General features: G+C 52.8%; 1 protein-coding gene across 10 annotated transcripts in view; it reads right to left on the bottom strand.

Annotated features, from left to right (window-relative positions):
* Positions 1-6792: 6792 nt before the first annotated feature.
* The window catches only part of TMEM9 (transmembrane protein 9), a 36801-nt gene continuing 23896 nt past the window's right edge, over positions 6793-19697 (bottom strand). For all 10 annotated transcript variants that reach the window (XM_004028124.5, XM_063709682.1, XM_055367980.2 and 7 more), the window contains 3 exons: positions 18736-18844; positions 15808-15939; positions 6793-7826 (listed from right to left, as the gene is read on the bottom strand). In XM_004028124.5, coding sequence (XP_004028173.3) covers positions 7674-7826; positions 15808-15939; positions 18736-18844 — 394 coding nt within the window. In that variant the 3' untranslated portion in view covers positions 6793-7673. The remainder of the gene's footprint in view (positions 7827-15807; positions 15940-18735; positions 18845-19697) is intronic.

Below are 19697 nucleotides of genomic sequence, written 5' to 3'. Positions count from 1 at the left end.
AGGCCCAGCTCCGTGTGGTGAGGCCTGCGGCTCTAGGGAGGAGGCCTGTGCTGGGAGCTGGGAGGCCTGTGCTGGGAGTTGGGAGGCCTGTGCTGGGAGGTGGGAGGCCTGTGCTGGGAGGTGGGAGGCCTGTGCTGGGAGGTGGGAGGCCTGCGTTCTAGCTTCTGCTTCCCCACCCTACCACCCTCACTCTACATCGAACTCTACATTGTTTCTCTGCAGGCAGAAAAAGCCTAGGGACTAGGCTGAGGTGCCAACAGGGACCTCTCTCGGTAGCTGTGGGGAGGCCCTCCTTTCCGCCACACAGTCACGTATTAGGAATGACAGACAACCACAGCCACTCAGCACTCACTACATGCCAGGCCCTGCTCCCTACACACTGACACACACACTTATCCCTCGCCACACCCCATGACAGAAGTTACTATTCTCATGTTTTAGTTGGGGAAATGGAGACAGATTGATTTGCCCAAGGTCACACAGCTAGGAAAAGTCAGGGCTGGGAATGAACCCTTGCGGTCTAGCCTCCTGGCCGGCACTCCTGGCCACTGCACCACAGTGTCCTTCCCGGTGTGGATCCATTCAGGACCTGGTCTAAGTTGCCCTCTCACCACTGCAGCAGCAGAGCCTTGGGCAAACCCTCTCTTCACGCTTTTCAGCCCCAGTCGGTCAACACTCAGAGTGACATCTAGAGATTCTGTAGTGTACAGATGCAAGATCTGACGGTCCCTTAGAGAGCGATTTGTTCAGGGCGCCCAAACTGGCATCGTCAGCACACAGCTGCTTCCATGGTTTCTGCCATTTATAGCATCATTTGTACTCTCTGTTTTCCTAATGATTTTCTTTATATATGCTCACTCCCCGGCCCCTTTTTACTTGTCCTTAGCATTAATATCCACAAAATTGTGAGGTGTATGTGCCAATTATGTTTTTTTCTAATACACATTAACGTAATTACATAACTACTACAGTAAAAAGTGTACTTCTGGGTACCACCTAAAATCGCTTCGCGTGTGTACACCGTGCTTTGTGAGACCACGGGCTAGTTTAATGTGCTCTATCCGGAGAGGATATCTGGAGAGGCTGAGGCTTAGAGAGGAGGCCTGCCCTGCCCAAGGTGACACAGCGAATAGCAGCAGAGCCAGGGCAGGGGTCCCGACTCCCAGCCTGGAGCCTTGGCCTCCGTGTCCACCTGGAGGCAGGAATCAGAGGAGCCCCCAAACCTTCAAGAGCTCAGGCGCCCTCAGAGCCAGCACTGCCTGCAGCCTTGGCTCCATGCTCAGTTCCACGCCTCGGGGCAGGGGAGCCGGAGGAGAAGTCGCCCCACCTGGAAGTGTGGAGTTGGACCTCAACAAGGGTGGGATCTAGCTGAGGGGTCAGGGTTTTCTGGAGCCTAAAGGGCCCCTGGTAACACTGAGTAGGAAGTCCCTGTTGAATCTGCAGAACCTTGACTTGATGGCTGGAGGTTATGTGGTGATAGTAATAATAGTGACGTGACCAAGAATAGCCGACACTTGCTGAGCGCTTAGACTGCAGAACTCTTCTAAGTGCTTTATACACATTCACAATGCACTCCCTCCGACAACCCAACACAGTCAGTAGTTGTAGCCTCATTTTGCAGTGAGGAAACAGAGGCATATAGAGTTTGAATATTTACTCTAAGCTGCCTAGCTAGTAAGTGGCAGTTAGGATTTATGCCCAGGGTACTGGGTTCAGTGTTCGTGCTCTTAGCCACGCCACTTACTTTACTAGGTGGAAGATTGGTCATTTAGGGAGCTTTAGGCCCCAGCACCTCATTTGTTGAGGATTTACTACAGGCTAGGCCCTGAGGCCTGGTATTATTAGAGATGAGGAAACCGGCTCAAAAGGGGTTCAGGCATTGCCAAGGGGCAGAGCTGGGTTGAGAACCCAGGTGGCTTCTGGCTTTCGGACCACACTCTGTCCACGGCACCTACTGACTCCCTGCAGCCACACAGGCACTGCCTGTGCAGTGGGAAACACATGCTCCAGTGTTAGACAGTAAATGTAGGCTTGGGGCATCCCCCGTCTACCGCTTCCATCACTTCTTCAAGCTCAGCTCCTGCCTTATCCCCTAGGGCAGGGCCTGAGCTGTGGGAGCCAGTAGGGAGATGAGGCAGCTCCTACCAAGGACACAGAGCCTCATGGGGCAGCCTGGGATTCACTGCCTGCCTGGTACTCAAGACCCCACACCCACCTAGGTGTGCACACATCTGGAGGGTCTTTCCAACTCCCTCACTTCCAAGACTCCTGCCAATTGGTTCTGAGGCTAAAGGCCAGAGAAGCAGACATGGCCTCGAGGCCCTACAGGTCTCAATAAAGAACTCATGCCTTAGGAAATGGGGAGCCCCTGATGGCTCTGAAGGAGGGAAGTGACCTGGTCTGATTAAAAGCATGCTCTCTGGCACTCCTGACAAGAACCGCAGTATCTGGTGAGAAATGGGGAGGACTGGGACAGTGGTAACAGGGGCTGAGGGGAGGGGACAGATTTGAAGACTATTTGGAGGTAAAGTTGGTGGGACGTTGTGAGTGATTGTACAAGAGAAGAATCAAGAATTGATGACCTTCAGGTTTCTGGCCTGAACAACTTGGTGGGTGGTGGTACCACCAGTTAAGAATATAAAAGAAACCACCAGGCGCGGTGGCTCACAGCTGTAATCCCGGCACTTTGGGAGGCTGAGGCAGGCGGATCACTTGAGATCAGGAGTTCAAGACCAGCCTGACCAACATGGTGAGACCCTGTCTCTACTAAAAATACAAAAATTAGCCAGGTGTGGTGGCATGTGCCTGTAGTCCCAGTTACTCCGGAGGCTAAGGCAGGGAATCACTTGAACCTGGGAGGTGGAGGTTGCAGTGAACCAAGATCGTGTCATTGCACTCCAGCCTGGGCAACAGAGCAAGACTCTGTCTCAAAAAATATATATATAATATATATTATTTTATATTATATATAATGTATATTATAAATATTATATATAACATCTATATTATTTTATATTATAATATATAATTGGCTTATTTTATATATAAATATATATTACACATGTATATATTATATATTATATATAAATATATCATGTATACATATATTAACATATTACATATAATTTTATATATTAAATATATATTAAACATTATATGTACTATATACAATAAAATTATAATTTATATATAGATACAATATATAAATATATATTATATATAAAATAAGCCAATTTCAGGACAAAGATGAGTTTAATCTTGGTCTTGGGGTGCTCAGGGGCACAGTCCAACTATGCAGCTTGGGGGCTGGTTAGGGCTCAGCTCAGGGGCTGGTTAGGGCCGGGCTAGAGATAGAGATGAATAAACACCATGAAACTGCAAAACAGAATAAACTTCCAAAGAGAGTACTTAGAAATTAAATTTTAGATCGAGCCAAGTAGGCTGAGCATGGAAGCCTGGGAAACCAACATTCATGGGGACAGGAAGGGACAGTCAGAAAGGCCCAAGAGGTCAGGTCCCAGAAGCCAAGTGAAGAGTGTTATGGAGGGAGGATCAACACCACCAAATATAGCAGAGAGGGCCAGAACGACAAGAACCAGACACCCTCTGGGCCTGGCGCTCCCAGAGCCAGCTGTGACCTTGCTGAGCGCAGTTTCAGAGGAGCGTGGAGGGCAAGGTCAGTTGGCAGGGGGTGAATGACCGAGTGCACAGAGACAGGGAGGAGACTCCACTGTAGCCAGGAGTGGACCTGGAGCCCCTGGAAGGTTCTCAGGACAAAGACTTGAGCATGTTACCAGGCTGAGGAGAAGTGCCAGTAAATAAGGTAAGGTTGGAGAAATGATGGCGGTCCCAGGCAGTATTGGGCAGGGGGGATTGGAGAAATGGAGGTCCCAGACAGTATTGGGGGTTGGAGAAATGATGGAAATACCATGCAGTATGGGGTGGGCGGTTGGCTTTGAACAGGAACACACTATCCCCAAGACTGTAGCAAAGGCAGTCAGGATGAGTATGAAGAATGATTTAACAATGGGGCTGAGTTAAGAAATCACTCCATTTTCTTGAAGTCATAAGCAAGATTTTCTAGGGAAGGGAGACGGGGAGACAGGAAGGTTGTCTAGTGGCCTCAAGAGTGAGCCTCACGGGAGGATTATTGGCCCTCATGGGGGAAGGGAGGGGGTGGAGGCCATGCACCTGCCAGGGCACCCTCAGCCTCTGTGGCAGCACTGGGCTGCCCAGGGAGGAGCAGGGAAGTCAGACTGGGTGGGATTGGGGTTTTGCTGGCAGATGCGTAACAAATGGATGCCAGGAAATGAGAGGAGGAGGAGGACCAAGTCGGGCTGGGTGAGAAATGAAGGAAAGGCCACGAGTAAGCAGGCTGGCCTCTCCATCGGCCTCCCTGTGAGCCACACGAGGGATGAGTGCTGGTCTCTAACCGTGGAGACCAATTCTTAAAGCTCAGGTTCCCAGGGCCAACCCCAACCAGTTGTTTTTCCAGGTGGGACCAATCTATTACAGAACAGCATGGTTGGTGGGTTTGAGGGAAGACAGGATTCTGAACACAACAGCACCAAGTTCTGTTCCTTTTTTTTTTTTTTTTTGGGAGACGGAGTCTTGCTCTGTTGCCAGGCTGGAGCGCAGTGGCACGATCTCAGCTCACTGCAAGCTCCACCTCCCTGGTTCAAGCGAGTCTCCTGCCCCAGCCTCCCGAGTAGCTGGGACTACAGGCAGGCGCCACCACACCCAGCTAATTTCTGTATTTTTTGTAGACAGGGTTTCGCCATGTTAGCCAGGATGGTCTCGATCTCTTGACCTCGTGATGCCACCCGCCTTGGCCTCCCAAAGTGCTGGGATTACAGGCGTGAGCCACCACACCCAGCCAAGTTCTGTTCCTTTTACATCATACGAGACAGGGTGAAGAATGTCATTTCTGATCTTTTCCGTCATTGGCTGCAGGGGTCTTCATCTCTGTTCCAGATACCAGCCAAGCAGTGCGCTCACCCCTTTGCTGGGGATCTCCGCCCCTTCATATTCACAGAAAGATGAAGTGTACTCTGCCATCGTCTGAAAATCGGGTTTTGTGTGTGTGAAGTTGAGACACATTGAGACGTTTGGTTACTAGTTGAATCCTTAGTAAAGTGAACAGTCACTCCTAATCTTTTATAAATGTTCATATACTGGACTTATAGTTTGGCTTATTTATAGTTAACAACAGGTGTCCCGAAAACTACCAAAGCCAGGTTGGATCATCTGCAGGACTTACCCAAGCCTCAGAGAAATATAGCACTCAATGTTTCCCCCAGGGCATGTGGTTTTACAGGGGAGACCTGGCAATGTTAGGCACCAATTTCTGGCCTGGTTATTCTTGCTAAGTTAATACACCCACCTACCCACCTTTGGAACATGCTGCTTTTGTGTGCCTCTTGAAATAAGAGCATCCCCCCATCCTGAAAGAATAAAATAGCCCACTGTAGCTTCCACAGCAGTACTTGACCCTGGTAGGCACTGATCAGCTGTCAAGTAAATGACCCAGTAGAAACGTTGTCAGCACCAACTCCTCTGTCCCAGCCTTGCATCTGGGGGCACACCTATCGCTTGCTAGCCCTACCACAAACTTCCTAAGTGCACTTGCTCAGGACCCCACAATCCACTTGGTCCCCTCTCAGCTGTGTCCCTTGTTTCCAATGCCAACCAGAGTCTCTGCTCCTCCTGGGAGCCCCATCTGCAGGTCACCCCAGTCCCATTCCCTTTACGCTTCTGTCTCTGAACTTTGGCAAACTGTTGCAAACTGAACCCCTACCTCATGTCGTTCTCTTGCCTCCCACACCTCTCCAAGAACCCAGCATGGTGGCCCACACAAAGGTTTTTTTTTTTTGAGATGGAGTCTTGCTTTGTCCCCCAGGCTGGAGTGCAGTGGTGCGATCTCGGCTCACTGCAAGCTCCGCCTGCCGGGTTCACGCCATTCTCCTGCCTCAGCCTCCCGAGTAGCTGGGACTACAGGCGCTCGCCACCATGCCCAGCAAATTTTTTGTATTTTTTTTTAGTAGAGATGGGGTTTCACCGTTAGCCAGGATGGTCTTGATCTCCTGACCTCGTGATCCGCCCGCCTCGGCCTCCCAATGTGCTGGGATTACACGCTTGAGCCACCGCACCCAGCCCACAAAGGTTCTTAATCAAGGTTTATTTGAACAACCCTGAAGACACCAGATCAGCTCGGTCCCTCTAGATGCCTTGCCTCTGCCTGGGTCTTGGACATGCCCTGCACCGCACATCCATACCGGAGCTGACACAGTGCCGGGCTCCCCTGGATGTCCCTGTTGAAGCTGCTGGCACTTCCTTCTATATGGGGCAGCTCGTTTTCTAGCTGCCCCCACCCACCCCTCTCCTAATACCTGTTGGTTTTCATTTGGGGATACTTACAGGTTTTGCAGGGAGCGCTATTTACTGTGTCTGTAGGATATTAGGATGAATCACGCACTGTTCAGTTTCAGAGGAACTGCCCATAAACATGAAGCAAGTAAAATCTCAGGATAACTCCCAAGGGCCAGTTCACCCTGTGCTCCTTGCCCCAGCCTACCCACCTCTTTCCTAATCAGGTGAGGAGGACTTCCAGCAAGCCGTGGCCTTGGCCTGATTGCACTGTGGCTGGCTCTGCCATGGCCACCTGGACTTCCCAAGGCTCTGCCTGTCTAGACCTAGCAAAATGCAATGCTCTCTGTCCCCTCTGGGATACTACATTTACCAGGTCACTTGTGAAAAATTCCTAGTTCCCTAAATCTCTTAAAAACCAGAAAGTGAGAGAAATAAAACAATTTAATGATGGCTTCCTTGATTTACACACAACTCTAAGACAAGAGAAGGACAAAATTTTCTCTCCATGCACTGGTACAATGAAGTTCAGGGACAAGAGGCAACCCAAGTACAGGGGCTGTGGTGTTCAGATCCACGCTCAGCCTCGAGTCTCATGTTCCAACCAACCGTCTGGCTCAGTGACTGTGGACACTGGGGAGAGGAGGGACTGCCCAGACCCCTCAAGTGCAGGTGAGGGGACCGGCAGCAGAGTATGCATGGGCACTCCATGCCCCAGTGCGAGAAGTGCACAGGGGACAGTGAACACCAGCTTCCAGGTGCACCCTGAAGACCCAGTGGGCTCAGGGGGCCCAGCTCTCCCATCAGAGCTGTCCTCAGGGCTGGAGCTGGGGCTGGGGCTGGGAGGGAGGTGGTGATAAGAACCACTGCAGAAAGGAACACATGCTGAATGCTGGGCCATGCTTTCCTCCCAGACACTGAGTTCCTGAAGACCCAGCTTTATCTTCCAAGGGTAACAACATTCCCAAGACTCAGAGCTGGAAGGCGGCAAGAGTGGAGCCAGGAGAGACAGATCGCATCCACTCCTGAGGCCGCCTCGAATGTCTCCATTCCCTTCTGGCCTGCCTTCCCCCTCCCTTCAACCCCAAAGACCCAAGAAGACAACAGAGATCAGAGACCGCATCCCTCTTCCCTAATCAAAATAGCCAAGTACAACATTTCTAAAGTTAGGGAGAAGGAGGAAAAATGCCACAGGCTTTTACAGGGAAGACTGGAACCGAGGGAAGGGAGAAGTAGCCCCCTGCTTTGTCCAGCCTGGAAGCTGGCAGCCATGGTGTTGGGGCCTTGACCCAACCACACCAGCCCATCTAGCTGAGCATCTTGTGCCGATCGAAGACTGTCTTCCGCTGCTCCTGCACCTGCAGCTTCCACCGCTGCTGGGCACCTTCCACGCGCTCCAGGACTGTGTTTGCTCGGGGTCCCCCGAGGGATGCAGCAGCTGCTGCCATAGAGCGAGCATCCTGTAGTGGGAAGAAAAAAAGAGAAGATCTGGCACGGTAAGCCAGAAGGGTCTTGGATCCTCAAAGTCTGACATGGAAAGAACGAACCCCAAAGCCTTACCTTCCCCAGCCTGGGAGGCTGGGCCTCCCCAAGTGCTGCGGGCTGAGGACCTTGCCTTGTCATCTGCAGAGCTGAACACAGTGTGCCAGGTCTGCTGGCGGCCTTAGTGTCTGTAGCATCTGCAGGATGGGGCCCCTGCCCCTCCCTGGGGCCTGGGAAAGGAAGCACTCCAGGAAGAGTAGGTTCTGCTGGGGCTCCAGTTACTGCCACACAGCTAGCTCAAGTGAGGTTCCCAGCCTGAACCCACCCCTCACCATGCCCCATTCCACTATTTCTAACTCTCAAGAAGGATGCTAAGTATAGGCTTCAAGACCTCACTTAGGCAGAGGACTTGATGACATCTGTTGTTTCAGCAATGCACCGACGTGCCCCCAGGGCTAGTACTAGGCTAGAGAACTCCCCTGCCCTCCCCGCCACTGCCCAGGGGATGGGAAGAAGGCCCAGGGGCTAGGGTCTGGCTACCCTGAGATGGCAGCACATCTGCTCCAGATGGGAGGGGGCCTACTGAGGAGTCTGCACAGATCCAGATCCATGGGATCTTAGTTTCCCTGGGAAAGAGGGATGTGACATCACTCAGGGAGTCTGACAGGGATGGAAATTCAGAGCCGCCCCAGCATTCCCTTTGGAGAGCCCTCTCTGGCCCATTCCCTCCTTTGATAGCTGAGGACAGCTCAGCTTCCTCCCTATCTGACTCTGCTGATCCCCTTCCCCTCTGCTTTCAGAACTGTTGCTGCCGTCAAAAGCATCCTCCCCTAATTACCACTTCTCTGCCTCTGAAGCTCCAGAGCCTCTGCATTTCCTGCAGGACCTGAACCTGATCTTTGGAGAGAATTAGAGCTGAGGGCCAGGCCCACACCCCCGTGGGGATTTCCTCCCTAGCTTTCCCTGCCTCTCATCTCCTGCCACACATCTCTTAAGGGATTAGTACACTTCTCTAAGCCCAGAGCCGCCTAGTAAATGCAACTTTGCTTCTAATGCCCCAAGCTGGCACGGCTTCTGTCACCATGCAGCTGCTATGCTGGGGCGAAGGGGGGTGGTGAGGTGAGGGTAGGGTGGACAGAGAACAAGCTGGCAGTGAGGAGGCTGGGAGAGGGTTCATCATCATCCTCTCAGAGCTCTGAGGACTTCATCTTGTGAGTGCTCCTCTCTAAGCTGCGTTAGAGATGGACACTGCCTTCTGGGAGCCTCCCGCCCAGGTCCTGAGGAAGGCTTCCTGTGCCAGGCTAGGTGAGGCTCAGGCAACGCCTGAAAGGCAGGTGTGGCCGTGTCAGGCAGGGGGCATACTGAGCTTGGAATTAGGACCCCTGGGTTCTGTTCCTGGGCTGGGGACTACCTGCTCCTTCCAGCCTCAGACTCCCCTAGGCCCTCGTCCCAGGTGGAACTACAGATCCACAGCGGGGGCTGGGAAGGAGACATGGCCTCAGTCACTTCTGAGGCTGTGTGTCCCTGAACAAGTTACTTTATTTCTCCAAGCTTCAATTTAATGTAGTAAATGTAGTCATTGAGACTTTTTTCTGCTATACGGTCATTAGGAATTACAGTTACCAAATTATCTAACACGCACACACACACATACAGAGTGAAAAGAAGTTTCATAAAACAATACTTAGTGTAATGCATTCTGATATTCTTTGCTCTGTTCCATTCCATTTTTTTAAAAATCCTGGTCATGACTCACAAAATTCATTTCATGACCTAATGGCTTGCTTGAAATACACTGGTTTAAGATTAGTAGATGGGTATGGCAAAGTCAAATAACACACATATAAAGCACTTACTATCCTGGCTGTCACAGAGCTAGGGCTCAAGGAATGTTTGGTTTCTTTCTTCCCTAGGAGCGATGACTAATATCAGAGCCTAGCTCTGGAAGCCACTAGGCAGTAAGGCTGGCGGCCGGCTGCCAGGAGAAAGCCTGTGAAAACTGCCATGGCTGCTGCCCCTCCTTCCAGTTCCATGCCTTCCCTGTTCACTGTGCTGACTGAGCTGGCCACAGTGCTAAGACCAAGCCTCCACCCAGTCCTGCCTCAGTGTGGCCATCTACATGAGGTGGGCACTAAAGACCCATCTGGGAAGCTATTGGCCCACCAGGACTTGGCTCTGGGGGCTGGAATGCCTTCGCTTCTTCTTTCCATTCCCAATCTCATCCCTTCTGGGACCGTCTTTCTCATGACAGGGCTCCAGTGTGTGTGTGGGGTGGGGTGCTAGGCTTGGAAGGGTGGGGCAGCTTTAGCCCTGCCCTCCTTCCACTGCTCTGCATCTCAGGGGAGCGTCTTGAGAAGGGGAAGCCAGGGAGAGCCCAGAGCAGAGCATTAAGGGAACATGCTGAAATTCACCACATTACCACAGTATCATTTGTTTTCCCTTCATGTAAAGTCTTAACAAACAGCTCCTAAGTGGGGGAAAGCTGCCACTGAGAAGCTGAGTTTCCATCGCTAATAGTCTGATTAAAAGGTATTAAAGACTCCACATGTGTTTCAGAGACAGCCCAGAGTGGGGCCTCATCCTTGCTTGCTCTGCAGCAAGTATGGTGGGTGGAAGTGGGAGAAATGCCACCAGTTCCTCCCCTCTCCCTCTGAGGCTGGGCCTCCGGTTAACTCGGCAGCAGAAGGGCAGTTAGGGGGGGAGGCGGGTGGAGCCCCTCCCAATCAGAAAAAGAGCTTGGACATGGATGGATTCCCAGGAGGTCCCCGGGGGGACCAGACCAGTGTGACTATGACAAGTGCCACTATGTGCCAGGCGTTCTGCTAGGCACTTTACACAGATTATTCCCAGGCTTACAACACCGGCAAATGGGTAAAACCATCCCCTATTGTAGCTGCAGAAACTGAGGCTCTGAAAGATGAATCATCTTGCTGCCCAAGGCTGCATGGCTGTTTAGTGGCCAAGTCGGAATTTGAACCCATGTACGTATATCTCTTATCCTAGGACCCAGCTGGATCCTTCTTTGGCTGGTTTCTCCTAAGAGGGAGCCAGCATGGACAACCAAAGAGACAGGTTGGTATATTTCCCCACAGCTAGAGCAAGAACAAAGCACCTCTAAAGGAACCAATGCTCAGGACATCAAGCGAGGCCCTCCTCTCCAGCACTGGGAGGACCCAAGTAACTGTGTGGATAAGCCCCAGCTGATCAAACTAGCCCTGAGCCCTTCAGGCCGTCCCAGATGAAACCCTCTTCAGTCTGCCCAGAAGCACTGGTTCTGAGCCGGCACTGGACTTGTCCCAAGTCTGATGACAAGGAGGCAGGGAGAGTGAGAACCCCACCTCAGGCGGCTCTCCTCTCTCTGGCTGCTCCTCCTCCCTCCTCCCCAATCCCAGGCACAGGAGCATGACCAGGCGGTCTCGTCACTTACCAGCCACTCAGCAAAGCATGGTCCTAGTGCAAAGCCCTTTAGCAAGAGGACTATACAGCCTCTCTGAGTTTTCCATGTTTGACCCAAATCCTTGCTGCTGTTGCTGAGTCCCACTGCACCTCTGCTGCGAGGCTCTCCCTGACCCCTGCACGCTGTGGCCAGGGCCACCTTCCTATGACACACCAACTCATGCTGTTTCCCTGCCCAAAAACCCCAGCTGGGACCCACCTGCTCACAAATAAAACCCTGCTGGGCCTGACATTCAAGGGCACTCCCAGACTCACCTCCCCGCTTACCCCCCAGCCCAGCCTCTGGCCACACTGGTCCATGCGTCCTCTGTCTACCTGCGGTGATCCTCACTCAGGCCCTTGTGCACGCTGCCCCTCAAGCTTCCCTCCAGCAATCATGATGCTACTTAAGTATTAACACATGATTGAAACAGCGCATTCCTAAGGACCAGCAAACACTTGTAAAGCTTCCACACACACGATCACAACAGTTATGCTGAGGTAAAAATGATTATGTGTATTCCAGACTTAGAAAACTAAACCAGGAGGTTAGCACCAAGGATAGCAAATGGCAGGGCTCGGCCCCTCCCAGGACTGTGATTAACCACAATGCTGTGCTGCCCCACTGGAGGCTCTAGAAGCGTCCGTTGAACTGCACATCTTTCTATTCTGCCCTCAGGGGAGGAGGCCGACTGGACTGCCCTCATCAGTGTGTCTGTTCCGTGTTTCACTGTCAGCTTCCCAGGGCTGGGGTCCTCAGAACACAGCTGCCACCCATGTGCAGACAGGAGGGGAGACTGCTCCTCAGTGGCCCGAGTCTTCTCCCCGGTGCCTGCATGTTCCAGTTCCCATCATCATCATCGCCTTTCCTTGATTTCCCTGTATACTCTCTCCCAAACGGGGCCCAGAACTCTACCCACTGCCCCAGCAGGGTGAGCACTTTGAAGACCTCTTCAGAGCTTGGGCCCATGCTGTGAGCAGCGACATCCCCAGCCTCAGAGAAACCATGTGTCTCTCTTCAAAGAGGGCCCAACCTGCACATCTAAAACAGCTCTGTTTGCCATTTCTGCCCCAGCAAACATGCTTGCTTCCTCCTTTCAAAGGACGTCTGAGCCCAGGGATTACGCCTAATGCTGCTGGAATCCCAGGGGAGGCAGCGCCCAGCAATCAGGGCCTACTGAGGCTCTGCCAGCGCTTTCAAAGGGAACATGACAAGCTTTCATCTCCCTCCATGAACGGGGCTGAGGCTGAGGGGGAGGCCTCCCCTTCCTCTTCCAGTTCTTTACCCCCTGAGCAGGAGAGCTCCTGGTCACAGGAATTGGGGAGAAGGAACCAAGGGGTCCCTAGCCCTGAAAAAAATGCCCTGACCTCCAGAGCTCACCCCTAACTGGGTCCCAGACTCCTGGGGCGTAGGGCCTGAAAGCTCCTGGAGCCTAGAGAGAATTTTCCTTCTAAAGTCATCGAGTTGTACAGGCCTAGGCGAACTTTCAAGGAACCCAAGAGGCCATGTCCCGACTTTGTTCCTCTTGGGGTGAAACCCAGAGACATGGCTACAGCCTAGGTGCTGCTGCCGCTCAGCTGAGTGCCTGCCCCCCAGCCCCATGTTTCCCCACATCCCTTTCCTCTGTGCACTGAGAGGGGCAGTAGATTATCCCTCGTCGTCCAGGACTAGGGCCCCCAGTCTCTGTAAAGACAAGCTCCTTGGGTTCTGTCCAGCCCCAATGCCCTGTTCACCCTCCCTGCAGTTCAGCGGTCACTCTCCCATCCACCCTGAGCTGGCACTGAAAATCCCCCTCTGCCAGGAAGCCTTCCTTCCCAGACTAACACAAAGAGAAGGGTAACTTTCCGACCCCTTGTCTAGTAAAGAGGGGCCTCCCAAGGCACCTGACTTTTCAGCTGACCACCCGTCTTATGAAGCCAGATCTTACTGCCAGCCTTTACGTTTCCTGCTGGTTCACCTGCTTTTGGCCGTCTTGGGGCTTAAACCCCCGAGGGCAGACATAAGGTCTGTGCAAATCTCAACACTGTGCCACCTGCAGGTTTTCTGAATACACTGAGAAAAGCAGAGTTGCTGAACCACAGACATCTGTGACCTGGAGACCACACAAAATCACAGGAGGTGAGGGGATAGAGAGATGATGCCAAAGAACGGGACTGGGGGCACTTCCTTACCCAGCCAAGGGCACCCAATGAGATCTACCTGCCCCAGGCCACAACCAGCGAGAGTTGGCTGCACCCTAGGTCAGGGTATCAAAGAGATTAAACACAACTTTTTATGAGCTTTTAGAACCTCAGGTGAGAGGTGAGGGCATGTCATCCTGTCCATCCCAGGGCCGCAACTTCCCCTACAGGAGGGAGCATGGTTCGCCAGCTTCTGTGTGCTGCAGCCTATCACAGCCTACTGTCCTCCCAGGCAGTCCTGCCACAGGTTACCAAATCTAGCCCTTCTTCCTCCCAAGGCCCCCTCATACAAACAGGCTTCAAATGAGGAGCACTCCAGGTCTCCTGGGGGTAAGAGAGACCTGGGTTCATACCCAGGGACGGCAAGCTGCTCTCCCCAAGCTGCCCTCCCTCTGGCTCCCTGGCTAGGATGGCAGGAGACACAACAAGGCCATGCCCCAGAGCCATGCATTCCACGGAAATCATTGGGCTGCATCTCTCAATTACTACCCCAGCCAGGACTGCAATTACCACATTACCCCTAATCGCTGAGTGTTTATTAGCGATGCTCCTCCCCTATCAGAGCTGCTATTACTCTACATTAATAACCAGGTAGGCACACGAGGTTTCCTCTTGAACACAGACCACCCAACTGCCAGTGCCACCACCTCCCAGGCCCCAGCTCCAATGGGGCGAGGCTCATCCCCTCTGATCCACCTTCGGCCAAACTCATGTCAGCAGGAGGCTGGGGGCAAACTGGGAGCAGTCCAGGCACGTGCGCAGGGTGGGGCAACACAGCCCTCGAGAGCAGCCAGGCTCCCTCCCTGACCTGCCCTTCTCTTCACTGTTCATGCTGGCCCAGACCCACATCACCCAGGCAGCTTCACACTTAGACTTGAGCCCCTGGGTCCTCTTTTTGGTGAGGAACTGGCTCATGGTCTTGCAAGGGAGCCCAGCCCACCTACCCCATAGTTAGCCCACGCTGTCTACAGGAAGACTCCCAGCCTCCTCCTTATATTGTGTTAAATCTCTCTGTCCCTGGATGAAGCCAAGCTGTCTCCTACAAACTTCTGAAGGCAGCTATCATGCGTCTCCTTTAGTTGTTTTTCTTTTCCTTTAAGCTAAATGACTCTCAGTTTCTTCAACTAATTCTCTGAGGCCTAGCTGAGGTGCTTCCCCACTAGATATTCCTTATGCATACGCATGAGTTCACTCAGGGCATCCCTCCATCAGTCAATAAACAGGAGTATCTTCCAGCAGCAAGGCCCTGGGGACAGAGCTCAGAGTGGAAGCAGCAGCCAACCTCGCCTGCCTTGGCTCCACGCCTCTAAGCAGCCCGCTCTGCTGTCTCGTGCACCCAGCTAGCTGGTACATGAGCGCATAAAGGGGGAGCCCGAGGCACACGGGGCTGTGCAGTCCTCACTCAGGCAAGATTCCCCTAGACCACCTGGGGAGTGCAGGGCTCATCACAACTCTGCTCAGCATGGAGGTACACCACGTCTCACTCCCACGAAGAGCCCTTCACCTGAGCCCTCTTGTCCCCCTGGGTTTCCTCGCCATGGTGTCCACAACTTTTTAGTATGAGGATGAATGGGAAGACGGTGACAGCGCTTGTTAACTGCGCTGGGCCTGGTCCAAGCCCTGCCAGCTCCCCACCATTGCATGAACTCCTGGAGGCCTTGCAGGCTGTCTGGGGTCAGTGGTTCCCCACTTTCCTTGTCAGATACAGCCAAACCCCCTTAGCTTGACATTTGGGACTTTTAATAATGTGACCTAAATCTACTGGCCAGGTCTCTTTGCCACTATTCAAACATCCCATCCTTGCAACGCTCAAAATTCCTCACACATACTTGGCAATGTCCCCTGCCCGGCACCACTGTCTATCTCATTCCTCTTCCGCTCTTGAAATCCTACATTTCCCCCCAGACCCTGGAGCTCTGGTTTGCATTGAGCAAGTGTTCAACAGATGTTTGTGGAATCACTGGACAAACAAATTAACCTGCTGCCATCCAGTCCACCAGCAGCTTGTCACCAATGTCTGAGCACGCGGGGGATATCATGTGTATCTATGTGTGACTGGCTCTGGCTGGCTGCGCCCCCTCTTCCTGGAAGCACAGTGCAGCAGGATGACATGGCTCCCCCGGCTTGTACATGGAGACTGCTTGATGCCTGGTGTCCTGCTTCATCTGGAAGGGCAAAGGGCAGGTCCCTGCTGAGTCTGGGTGATGTGTACGACACTGACCAGAAGAGCAACTTGAAGCATTTTGGGGAGGTGGGACCTGGACCTAGGTGACGCTCCTCTGAGTTTTGCCCTGGTGACGCACATGCAGGGACCCAGGGCCTAGGCACTCAAAGCCCTCTTACCTCATTCTCCTCCTCATTGTGCAGTTGCTCAGTGTATGCATCCGGCTTTCGGATCAGAGGGTCCACCAGCATCAGGAAGGCCATGTAGAGCAACAGGGCACCCACCACGGACAGGTAGATGACAATGATGACCTGAGGAAGAGACCGGCATGCCTATGAACCATTATCTGGGGCCAGGGCTAGAAATCTGTTGCTAGTCTTGGGCCATCTGTGTCCGGCTGGCAGTGACTCCTCAAGTGGTGCACTAAGAAAGGACTTGGAGGCAACGTGGGCTCAGAGGGAAAGCATGCCCAGAAAGGAAAGGGAGGGCCCTACTCCACAGAGGAAGCACTCTGTCCTCACTTGAGGGAGTCTGCACAGCAGGCATCAGGACAGCAGGCAGATGACAGAGGAAGAAGTCTGGAGCCTGATGCCCTGAGAGGCTCCCGGGGTAGAGATGGGAACACAAGGGCCTCCCTGGCTGTAGAAGAGTTCATGATGAAGGGTGGAAAGCAATCAGAAACTAAGAGCAAGGAAGAACAGGCTGTGGAGAGGCTGGAAAGCTGGGGCCAGGAAAAGTAAACCTGGGCTGGTGGGCTCATTGCTCCTGTGGAGAGCAGGACGGATGGGCGCGCTGGCCCACTCATGGCACGCCCCTAAGCAGAGTGGCTAGGGCTGGTAAGAAGGTGTGTGCTGGGGGTGAAGGTCACGCCTGCCCTCCCATCAGCCCCTCTGCAGGGAGGGGAAAGCCAAGGGTAGAACAACAACTCCACGAATCTCTTACATACACAGTGCTTCACAAGCTGGAGTCATTTTGTTTTTACAGAAAAGATAGATTTAATGAGGCAAATTCAATGTTTCTCAATGTGGGTGCTCTGGGATTTTGGGTGGGACATTTAGCATCCATGGTCCCTGTAACGGTGTTGGTAATACACCTGTTATTGGGACCACAAAAGCACCTTCACCCACCTCTAAATGCTCCCTGGGGGGGCTGTAATCATCTGATTGAGAACTGCTGGGCTAGATCACCTGTGATCCCAAGGCTACCAGATGGTGGAGGTGTGACTCAAACCCAGACTTGCTGACTCCCTCTCAAATGCTTTTCCTAATTCCACAACGCCTGGCCATTGCCAGCTTCTGATCTCAGCCCTGCCCTACCTAGACTGTGAAGAAGAGTGAAAAAAAGAACCTCAGGACTTTCAAGCTGGGTGCCCAGCTCAGCCAATAGCCAAGTTCCACTGGACCAATGTCCCACCTGATTGGGGCACCGTGTTCACGCCTGTTTAAACAGGGCAAATAATCAGACCTCACCTGTATCCCAGGAAGGCAGAAGGAGAACAGAGGCTGGGTCTTCAATAGGCTGAAGTCAAGGGGAACCTCCTAGGTAGGAGGACTGGGGGAAATGGGAGGGATTAGGAAGTTGTATCTGATGAGGTCCCCATGCCAGGAAGTTCCCTCCCGGCCAAACAGGGAGCAGCGGTGACATCTGGCTCTGAATTTCAGGTCTCAGGCATCTGGTCCCTGGAGGGTGAGGCCCACTGGAGCAAGTTCAGAGAAGGAGAAAGACAGTTGCAGGAGGGGCTGCCTCAGGTGGGAGGATGAAAGGAGTTGGGTCTGCACAGTGCACTGGCTGGGAGTGGTGGAGGACAGACAGCTGCTTTTTCCCTGAGTGGTGAGAACACAGAGGAGCTACAGCACAGGGCTCCCTGGAATAGGCAGGAAGGACAGCAGTGAAGACCACCGCCCCCTAAATGTGCCTCGAAAGGAGAAACCTGATGGAGGACCCAGCAGTGCCTTTAAATATGAGAATTATTTTCCAATGCTATTTACAGACTCTTCAAAGGACAAGCAGAAAAATGCTACAAACTGGAACAGAAAGGGCTACATTAGGCCAGGCATGGAGCTCACACCTATAATCCCAGCACTTCGGGAAGCCAAGGCTGGAGCACTGCTTGAGGCCAGGAGTTCGAGACCAGCCTGGGCAAGACAGTGAGACCCTGTCTCTACCAAAAATTTAAAAAATTAGCTGGGTGTGGTGATGTGAACCTGTGGTCCTAGCTAATCAGAAGGCTGAGGTGGGAGGGTTGCATGGGCCTGGGAGGTCAGAGCTGCAGTGAGCTGTGATCGTGCCACTGGACTACAGCATAGGCAACAGAGTCAGACCCAGTCTCTAAAAAACAAACAAAAAAAGAAATGGCTATGTAATCAGTGAGTACTGTGTGTGCCAGGTGCCTGGCCCAGGATTGTTAGAACCTCGACTAGGAAGCCGCACTGGGAGGCTGGGGGTCATGAGGGTCTCTGCTAGGGTGGCTTCACAGCCTCTAGAAGACACGGGAAGTTCTGCCTGGTGCAGGAATGAACAGACACCTCGTGACGTCTATGGTGGTGACTGTGTCTATCATCTCTTTCCTGAATTCACCCAAATGATCAATGAGAAGAAGGTTCAGGAAAACACAAAAGAACCAATCTGATGTTCTCCCAGCACCCAACACCCAGCCCTAGTCCACAGCTCTGATGCTTTTTAGAGGAGCTTAGTCACTTTGGAAGCTTAATTAGACTAAGCTCCAGGAGGGCAGCCCAACCTCCCCATTGGCAGCATCTTGCCCAGAATATAGCAGGCACCAAAAAGAGATTTACTGGATGAATAGAAGAAGGGAGAGGAACGAAATAAACTGTAAAGAATGCAGGGAAAAAGGAGTCTCCAGCAGCTCTCCCAGGGCTCTCCCCTCTCACTGTAATGGTAACTACTGGAAAGAGAGCAGAGAAGGGAGCTGGCTCCAGGAAGGTGTGGGATGTGGGTCCCAGTGTCTGCACTAGGCCAGCCTAGAAGCCAGTCTCATAGCCATTGGAACATTCCAGAATAAAGTGAAAAACTGTGGGTGTAGGCCAGTCTGCAATTGGAGAATGGCGTGTGGGAATCCCACCGGCTTCCTGAGACCCTGGCGTTACCTTGATGGTGGTGGTGCTGCGCTCCTCGTACCTGCACTCGCACAGCAGGCAGTAGGCCTCCACGTCATGGCCAGGCACTGGCATGGGCTCCACCACGTGCAGGCAGTTGCTACAACAGAGAGAGACAGGGCTGTCGAGGCAGGGCCACTAGGTCTTAGAGCCTCAAGACCAGAGAAGCAGGTAGCCAGGGGAGCTGAGAGGTAGGGGCTAGGCAAAGGTGAAGGGTGCTCCCAGAGAGGGCCAAGGGCTTATAAAGGATTAGGCTGGCAGAACCCCTTCCTAACCCACAGCCTCACAGCCCATGCCCCTTACACATCAAAACCAGCTCTCCAAACTGCCTACAGTGCTGGCTCCAAAACCATCAACGTTCCCAGAGTTCTACCCCCAGCCGCCTTCCTCATCTCATGCTATGTTCTCCCTGCATGTGCTCATCTGTCCCAAAGGTTCAACTCAGAAGCTGACGGATCTTAGATCAGAATCTCCAACCGGGGCCGCTCTCCTCTATGAGCTACAGGAGTCACTATTTGCATGTCCCATAGCGACCATGAACTCTACACCCGCCCCTGCACACCCTCTGCCCTCAACTCCCTACTCCTGCAAACTGGCTCCCCATTTGCAATGGCAGAGAGAACACCTCTACCGTCCACTTCACTGTCCGGGTCAAACCCTGGAAATCATCGACACTGCCTTCCTCTCATCTAAGTAAAATCACCAAAGGCCAGCGATTTTACTTCCCTAAAAATTCCTAGAATCCATCTCCTTTATTCTCTCCACTGCTGTGTCTTAGCTGAGGCCCTCATCCTATCTTCCTCGGACAACCGCACCAGCCTCCGCGCTGCCCTCCTGCCTCTAGTTTGGCCTTTCTAACACATACTACCTTCCCACGGCAGCCAAGTGGTTTTTCAGAATGCAACTCTGGTCATGTCATTCCCCAGCTTAGGCCCAGTCAGTGCCTCCACAGA

This window comes from Gorilla gorilla, chromosome 1, assembly GCF_029281585.2.
Source record: "Gorilla gorilla gorilla isolate KB3781 chromosome 1, NHGRI_mGorGor1-v2.1_pri, whole genome shotgun sequence".
NCBI classification, from domain to species: Eukaryota; Metazoa; Chordata; class Mammalia; order Primates; family Hominidae; genus Gorilla; species Gorilla gorilla.
This window is presented reverse-complemented; position numbering and strand designations above follow the sequence as displayed.